Raw genomic sequence first — 9,788 nt, 5'->3', positions numbered from 1 at the left:
TCGCCACGTACCATGTCAACCTCTTTTTCTTTCATCTCGTGACCAAAGCCTAAATAAACAACCATTCTCATTTCAATATAATCTTTATTCTTTGTTCTCTAAAATTCACATGAATAACTATCTAGAAGCTATATCATAAATTTTCATACATAAATAAAAGTCATGCAAATCTTTTTTCTCTATATTACTCCATAGTTGTCTTATTAAATAACCAAATAATTCAAGGATGAAGCCAGAAAAGGGTGATGATAACAGGTGCCAAAAATACAAAGGGAGCTACTAGAAATTAATAATAAGGAGTGGATATATCAGAATTCAAAAAAAAAATAGTCAACAAATCTGCAAAGCCATTATGGGATAAAACAGGACCTAAGTGCTTGGTGGAAGTACGAAACAGTGGGCAAAGACATGAAGGAGATCATAATATCTAAAAGTAGAATAAAAACAACATGGTCATTTCATAAGTAGACTTATTTGGAACAAGACATTAGCAACTCTAGAATTATTCTATACTAGTGTAACAAAAACTCAGCAGTCTGTAGAAAAATATAAATAACGCATGCATGGAATTCTTTTATTCACATACCTTGCACAATGTGTTTAAGGAAGGTGGTAAGTCTGCAAACTTGAAGATACATAAGGTGTCGATGACTCTAAGGTGATCAACTTTTACGGCTGCAAAACGTAAAAGACAGGAGGTCATACATCTTGTATAACCTTTGTTGGGCTATTGTTATGAGCATATAAAAATTAGAAAATAGAATAAATTCTAGTAAGAAAATATAACAAGGCATACCTCGTAAATCATTATACAAGCTATGGCCCACTAGGATTGTTCCATGTGACAAAAGTTTCTTCAAAGATTTCTGTATAAAGGAACAAGGAACATTAACTATGGAAACAATGCAATACTGCAAATGTAAGTGGAAGATGAACTACCTGTACATCAGATAAGGAGCAAGTTACTCCTTCTAAATCTTTTAAATCTATCCCAGTAATGTTGGTTCTGTAGTCAGCAACAGCCTTCATGGGATTTACAAGTTGATCAAGTTTCACCTGAAGGCAGACATTTAAATGCAAGCATCACGTAAGAGTATGAAAACATATAGCCTAAATATCCAGATATGCACTTGTGTAATATATCTTTATTACATATCAAATAAACTGTGTATGTTTTAGAGAATGAATACAGCTCAAAGAAATTGAAATCTAAGTCCAGTAGAGAAAAAAATAGGCCTGGCATGAAGATTAAAATCATCTAAAAAGTTTCACAAGCTAGAGAACTGAAAGTCCTCTACTTTGAGCATCCCTTATCTCTACTGCAGATAACAGACTTTCTAGTTTCTAAAGGCAACCACAGAAAATGATATTATGTAGTCCCTATCAACACTTTCACGTTAGAACAGCAAATGTTCTTTTGTAATGCATTAATACAACCATTTCTCTCATAGTAACACATCTCATAATGTCAAGACATTTTTCCTTGGTAGCACGTCTCATAATGTTTATGGTAAATATATCTGAACTTATATTCCTAATGACCTATCTGAAAAGCATTCAAATGAAGAAACAAAGTACTATCTTTCTGAATCAAAATGATGCATTTATAGAGGACAGAAATTCAACAAAGATGCAAGGCTTTCATTAGGACAATCAGAGAAAGATGGGTGGGTCATGATTTTTTTCAACTTATGCAAAATGAGAAAAATGATTACAGATATTTCATTCAATAAATTTTATCAATATCTCTTGAGCATGCGTCTTGCCTAATCATTGCATTGGATGGGCTTAAAGTGGTGAAGAGAAAACTCTGTCACCCTCAAGATTGCATGCTTTTAGCATTCAACTGTCATTGTTCACCGTTTAATTCTATGAACAATAGCATTGTGTATCATTTAATTCTCTAAACAATAGATTATGTATCATTCTACCTGCAAATCTTGATCCACTACACATACTTTCACCACTGCTTCAGTACCATCCTCACAGAGAACCATCTCACAATCAATCGCAAGCATAGTTTCTGATTTCATTTCTTCAAAAAATTCGCCAAGATGAGTGGTTACCCATCCCTGAAACATAAATCAATTAATTAGCCAAAATTTTGACATAAGCATTCATACCAAAAAAACAAAAACAAAAAAATAATACTTAGACTCATACATCTATAACTCAGAAAACTAAATAAAAACATACAACATATAGTGAGAAAGAATGCATATGAGAAACAGAATAAAGTTAGATAGTGTTTGATTTCAAAAAAAAAAAAAAGCAATCCCTTCTTTCAGTCAGGTGACCAGCATCAGTTCTTAATCAATAATACATTTAGACAATGTCAAACATGAATATGACCACTGTAAAATGATAACAATGAAAAATATAAATCCTATTGTTCTATAGGGGAAAAAACTAAAGCAACATCTAAAAGAAACTGAAAGAATATTATCAACAAATAAATAACCAAGATATCATAATACTCAATAAGAATATCACTGATATATGATAAATTTAAAACATAATGTAAAAAGTAATATAGATACATTTAATTTATATAATGAGAAAAGTGTAAATATAGAAAAATAATAGCAGAAATATATAACTAAATTTCAATCTTGAATCTGATTGCAATATCACAATAAAACAAACAAAATGATTTATTGATGTTTATTTCAAGATGACGGTAGAAGAATCAGTCTGTATGAGAATCAAAATTAGTGAAAAAGTAAAGATCCAATGAATTGCCTCAGAAAATCTACTACTAAAACTAGTTATGATGAATCTTAATTACACTTACAGTTCGTGCATTATGTGTTGGTCTCTAAAACAGTTAAATGGAAGGTTTGACACAAGGTGACACTAATCAGATATGCTAGCATGTACCCTTAAATAACTAAAAATCAAGATACCTGAAAACATTTACATTTTCATATTATTCTACTGTAATTGTGCCTATCACACTTTTGCTCATAAATAGTCCATATATGCAAAAAAAAACAAACTGTTGTCCAACATAAGATATGTAAATGTTCTTCATGCCAAGGCACATCTGGTTCCAAGGGCTCAAGGCTCAAGTTAAACCAAACATAACTAGGTGTAGATAAACCTTTTGTGGGAATGCGTTATACATAAAGTGAGGAGCATAAAATTCCAATAGTTAGTTCAAGCTAAGGATGACATTGAAATTTGTATTATATTTGCACAGATATATTTTTCTTGGCTCTCTGAAAGAGACATATTGCTAACTGTTATCAGATATAAATTATCAACTAATAAAATTTTGGGCAATTCTCAGGCAAAGAAAATTTTGCTTATTGGTTAGAGATACTGTGTCTGAAACAAGAGAAATTGTCATTTAAAGCTAAACTAAATACATCTACATCAAAGAACAATGTAATCTTCACCTTCCAATATAGCCAAAAAAAGTTTCAATATATTAAACAAAAAATTCATTCCAGCAAGAACAAAAAAGCACTTTGCAGTGGGCAGTGGGCAGTGGGCAGTGGGCAACGCACCTCATCATAGAATGGGAAACAGAACTGTTTTGTGTATTTTGGATGTTCCATTGTCAAACGGACCAACCTCTGCAGTTCATTATGATTAGAGTATTGCCACCCGAAGTAAGGAAAATAACTTTTCCAATAAACAAAAACAAAAAGAACTAGCAAAGCAAAAAATGAAGGAACGTGCTTATGAGAAAATAGGCAATAGAAGCAAATTTTGGAGTAGATATTATAATTACAGTATTTTTATAGTTGTAGAACAAGAAAAACTGAAGAAACTACATATTGAAGCATTAGAGGAATTGAATTCTGAATATTATGATCAGAGTTCCTATATATCCATTGGAGTTAAACCTTACTACGTTCAATCTACATAGATACAACAGAAACATAAAGCATGAATCATTGGTCTAAAATGTAAAGATATCATCCAAATAACTAAAAATCCTTCTTCTTTTTTGGCTGGAATGTAGGCCCTTCCAAAGGCCAACTAAGGTCCAACTATTGCCTAATAAATAAAAAAAACAAAGGCAACAATTATAACCAGTGGCAAACTTCCAATGAGAAACAAATATGTTCCAAAACAATTTTGATATTAGATATTGACGTTGACATAACCAAACCCGTAGCTGTAAAAGGCATATCCAAAAGGATCTTTCACTTTTGTTTGGTATCATTTATAGAGAATACTTCTAATTTAGTAAAAGAAAGTACTTATACAGAAATAGAAATGCAAATAAATTTGGGAAAGAAACTGGTAAGTGTTGATTACATACTTGTTTAGGTGATTCAAGATGTACAAAATCCTTGATGAACTGCTTCATCGCATTATGATCATTGTTCCTTCTTATCATTTTATTGAACACCTAACTCCAAAAACACAAGTTTAAATACCAATCACACCATATCATCAAAAGCCTCTTTCAGTAATTACCTTCTGTTGTTCTTTCGTAAATGTTTGCAGAAAATCAACCAAAAGTTCTCTTGATCTCCTAGTTGGGTCACTTAAGCCAGAACCAAATTTCTTTAAGAAGTCTTTCCATCCTCCTGCAGCACCTTTCAGTCCTTGTTTTTGAGTATGTCTTACCATCTCAGCAAGGACCTACAATAGTAAGTTTGATTAATCAGATGTAAGATAGAGAAAAAATGCTTAAATTTGGCATGCATAATTACATATCCAAATGCAAAAGAGCTTTCACATATGCTATGATCCTTTAAAGAGATAAATGGCATCCATTAAAGAGGAATATAGTATACTTGCATATAAATGTTAATACACATTAGGAAAATACCCAAAAATTAATAGCATAAAAAGGATAAGGAAATGTATGTCCTTTTAACTAAATGATTTTTCTTTTTTTTCCACCACTTAACTCTATAATTTTCTACCTTAAATATACCAGTAGGATTTAGATCCTTCTTAATTGTGCTACTCAACACCTCCTGCTTAATAGAAGATGTCTTTTTTGGAAGTTTGTTGCTGAGAAATTAACAGTATAGACCTGCTAACCTCTCTGACTCCTATGGAACCTGGAATGAAGTGCTAACTTTTGTTATTTGAACAAATATCATTTTAAATTTCACTAACTTTGAGAAGAAGTTTCTTGAACTCAGTGGGTGATCTCCTAGGAGATTTCTAGAGTCAGATAAAGCTTACAAAACCTTTTAGCAACAATGGACGCAAAGAGATTAACCACAAACTGGAAATTAATTACACTGTATTTTTTTTATATGGCAACCTGTCAATTACACAATTCCATGGAGGAACATTTCCAATCAATGACCCAACTCCAATTAGCAAATAGTTTACCTATTCAAATCCTATAGTTGGTTAGCATGGACAGCGAAATATTTTAATCTTGCCTAACTTCAATATTAAAATATTTTGCCAATTTAGATCCTGAGTTATTTCATCTCAAAGTATTCTGTCTGGGAAGCAAGTGCTCTCCCCTCTCTATAAATTTGGCAAGCAACTGTGCACTCTCTCTCAAGTTTTTCAAATCCAATGAGCAACAATGCTTTTGCATTCTAAACTTATTTCCAACTTCGGCCATATCTCCTTTTTCAATACCTCAACATTTGTTTGTGACTTCCATAATATCTTAAATTTGTGAAACAAAAAGGTATGTAAATATCATAATCAATTTAGTAAGCTGTCTTATGTATCTCATATAGAGATCATAATTCCAAAAAATGGGTAAGATATGGTTAAAAGATTATTATGTTACATAGTTTATGAAAGAAAATGATACAATATCATGGTAACCATTTTTTCAGTCAATGCATTGGTATCATAAGAGCTATATTTGCAACAGCTGTAGATATACTATTGGATCTTAAACCTGTGAAGAATTTAACCTCGTATCATGTTAGCGTTATTTAATGATTAAAGAGAAGAAATCTAATATCAATCTCCTAATAGATTAAAGCAGTTAAAATTTTGGTATAAATAGGGCATCTTGTCATTGGCCATAACAAGCTACCTAGGTCTAATATTCTAATTAGTTAAGAGAAAGTTAAAAATACTTTTGCGCAAACACTTTAACTGTTGCATTTAAGATAATCATAATTAAATTTGAGAAGAAAATTAACATTGATGAATCTTCTATTAATTACACTTTAACTCTTGCATCTACTAACACGATAATCATAATTAAATGCATTTTTTTTATTTTTTTATTTTTAAATTATATTTATTAAACGGTTAGTTTTAATTTTTATTAAAAAATCATAAATTTTAAAATTAAAAATTAAATAAAATGATTAGTTTTTTAAATTAACGGTTAGTTTTAATTTTTATTAAAAATTTATAAATTTTAAAATTAAAAAATTAAATAAAACGGTTATTTTTTAACGGCTAGTTCAAAATTTCGTCTATTATCTTAACAGTTAATTTTTTATGTAGGTGAAAAGAGGTATGTTGTTATAATGAGTATGTGGCTTAGAGGTGGAGGGTGTTATAACAAGAATGGAATGCCCTGATTTAGGCTTACATCATAATTTTCAAATTTTATTAAAACATGAAATTAAAAATATTTTAGGATATTTTTGAATTTCACCAATTATGGAAAACAAAACAATAGAATTTTTTTTTCAAGAAAAGAGGATTGTACACTAAAGCTTAAGCTTCATCCCCTGAACCTACAAAGCATAATGTTGATGCATCACAAAATGAACTTCCAATAAAGATTCCCACAGTTGAATTATATGATTATGATATAATATCCATTGTTGTGATGAAATCCGCGACATATCTAAAGGTTGAACCATATCAACTAACTTTGCCTATAGATTATATTGATAGGAATAGACATTGTTTTATTGATCCATGGTACAAATCATTTGTCTATAGGTTGAAATATTCCCTTACCAAGAATATTGCATTTTGCCTTTCATATTTTATCTTATGTCTAATTATAGATGAATCATGGGATATATCAAAAAGAAAGTAAATGATTATTGTACTAAAGTTTGTTTACAAATAAGGCTTAATTCTAGAATGATTATTCATGTAGCAGAGACTAACCCTTTGAAAGTAGAAATTTGCAATTTATTTTCTCGTCATAGTCTCCATTTGCAATATATTCAAAGCTAAGAACACAATAGTGCTAGCAATATAAGTGGGGAGTATAATGGTTTACAAGAAATGGTTATGAGAAAGTTCCCATTTTAGTATTATTTTCATTGTTTTGCCTATCGATTTCAATTATGTCTAGTTATAGCATCTAAAGAGATCATTCCAAATGACCAATTTTTTGTATTAATTTGGTTGTTTTTTCTTCCAAGCATCATGATCAATAGAGATTTGCCAAAGAAGCTGAAAAGGCAAAACTGCTTGTAATCGATGAGCACAAATTGATAAAGAAAAAATAAATAAATTGACCCTGCAGCAAGCTAGAAATACTCAATAGAGTTCTCATTTGAGTTTTTAGGCATTTTAGTAGTGATACGAAACAACTTGTTCTATTTTTAAAAAATATTATATTGATGTATGTTCTTCTAGCCAAAGAATTAAAGTTGATGGGCATGTGACAAAAAGATATTACTTGAATGCAAATTCATTTTTCACCTTTTCAAGGGCATATTGAGTATGGCGGATGATCTTTATCAAATTTCACAGCATAAATCTAGCAATATTTTGAATCTAGTGACAACAACAAACGTACTAATTCAAATGCTGAAAGAAAGTGGAAATAGTGAGAACATTTTGTGTGAAGCAAGAAATATAAATCTCTAATGTTTCTATAGGATATACAGTTGGCAAGGTCATGATCTTTGAGATCTTATCACTATGGAGCATTATTTTCAAATTGATGCGTTAACGACCACTGTGGATTTTCATTTATTGAAATTGAATAATACATTTAATTATGATATTGTGGTACTCACGATTAGTTTAACCTTGGAACCAAGAATGCATATAAAACTTTAATATTGAAATATCTGCAAACTTGTAGAAAGTTATATTCAAAGGATTTCACAGAACGACTGAACAAGAAAAGTTACATTTAAACTATCTCATTGTCACATTTTAAAAGTTTTGATCATTCAAAATTTATCAAAAACTTTTTGGATATCTGATATTTATTCTTTTACTTGCATTGCTAACTTTTGCTACAGTTATATATGTGGTTAATTTGCAAAAGATTTGGATTAATTTTACAACAACGTGTGATCGAGAGCAATCAAATCAATTATGATAATTACTTTTGCTTTTAATTTGTTTTTAAGTCAACCCCTTACCCTTCGTTTGTTATTAAGATAGGCCTAATTATTTTTTTAAAAAAAAAAAAGGAAAACCAACACCTGGCAGCGTGTATAGTAAGAGAATTCTCCTTCAATGTTGTATTATATATACAAGATATAAAATTTTGCGCCTTGAGAAAAAATAACGATAACCAATAAACACAGAAGAAGAAAAGTGTATACCTCCTTGCTGGCACGATCAATCGCCTTTCCCATTGTAGTGTCAGCAGGTACACTCGCTACTTCGTTGAAAGGCTGGATAAGATAGAAGAAGCTGTTAAAAAGGAATATGAACAAACTCTGTAAAAAAAAAAATCCCAAACTTCAAGTGACTGTATTTTAGCCATCCCTCAGCCCCTTGGCGTCCAAGTAGGAGAAAAGCGATGAGAGAAAACATAGTAGCAACAAGAGAGTGAACTACCAGAGAGGGGCGGAGAAATAGACGTAAGAAAAAGAGTGAGGTACGGCGATGGCGGCTGAAAGCTCCGCCGAGCAAGCAAGCAGGATGACGAGGACCGACGGCTGGTTTTAGGTTAGCAATTGTTTTCAGCTTCGTCCCCAACGATTTTGAAATTTATTAAAATCATTATGATAATTTTTTTAAAAAGTTTTTTTTAATTTAAGAAAATATTTTTAAAAACAAATAATAAAGATCAAAATCATATATATTTTATAGGTTTATAAATAAATTTTTTTGTAAAAAAAATGTAAGTTAAAATTTTTTTAATTAAAGTTGATGAATTCATCTAATCAAACTGCTTGATCTATCCTTAACTGTTTTAGTAGACCTATAGGATTAAGTTTAACTATAGACTATAATAAAATTAAAGGCTTCTTTTAAAATTAAGAGGGTCAAAAATGAACCGACCCTCTAACCCGATTTGAGTCGACATGAAAAATATCGAATTAAGGTGGAAAGTTTTTGAATTTAGATTGGATTCGGATTGAGAGTTTTTGAATTAAATTGTGTTCAGATTATGTTCGAATGGATGTAAATTTAAAATTTAAAGATTTTTTATAATTAAATTATATTTTATTTTAAAAATTAAGATATTTTATATATATTAATAATATAAAATTAATAAGATAATAATAAAATATTAAAAAAAATAAAAATTATTAAACAAATAAAAAAATCTTTTTTAATATAGTCAGTTGGATTATTCAAGTTACCAACTTCCAATTTAAGATTTTCAAATTAAAATTTTTCTTAATATTTTTACTTCAATCTAATTTTGAATTCATCGGAATTGACCCTTCGAAATTTGACGTGACAATAATCCTACATTATTTGAGAATTATTGATAATCTAAATCAAATAAAATTATTAATAATTTTATACAGATAACTAACCAAACATCCCCGACTTAAACCTCGTAATCTCTTTAACTTTCTTGTCTTTAAGCTTGTTAGTTGATGTTTTTTTGTTGCCTTTTGAGTTCACTTTTTATCGTACTTTAGTCCATAAGATGCATTAATTCCTTTAAGTTCGCTCTAACTCGCTATCATTTGTTTACACTTGTGAATTTCACTTTTTGTCGC

General features: G+C 30.0%; 1 protein-coding gene across 1 annotated transcript; it reads right to left on the bottom strand.

Annotated features, from left to right (window-relative positions):
- Window positions 1-586: 586 nt before the first annotated feature.
- LOC141818998 (small RNA degrading nuclease 3-like) lies at window positions 587-8,496 on the bottom strand (the record flags this gene model as incomplete). Its single annotated transcript, XM_074706386.1, has 8 exons — window positions 8,430-8,496; window positions 4,435-4,602; window positions 4,277-4,366; window positions 3,513-3,581; window positions 1,932-2,072; window positions 940-1,056; window positions 797-866; window positions 587-675 (listed from the first exon to the last, which is right to left on the bottom strand). Coding segments are annotated over exons 1-8 (777 nt in total), but the record flags the coding sequence as incomplete, so codon positions are not given.
- Between the last annotated feature and the right edge of the window lie 1,292 nt (window positions 8,497-9,788).

This window comes from Curcuma longa, unplaced genomic scaffold, assembly GCF_044706935.1.
Source record: "Curcuma longa cultivar G26 ecotype Majalengka, Jawa Barat unplaced genomic scaffold, ITB_CL_G26_1.1 contig_27253, whole genome shotgun sequence".
NCBI lineage: Eukaryota > Viridiplantae > Streptophyta > Magnoliopsida > Zingiberales > Zingiberaceae > Curcuma > Curcuma longa.
This window is presented reverse-complemented; position numbering and strand designations above follow the sequence as displayed.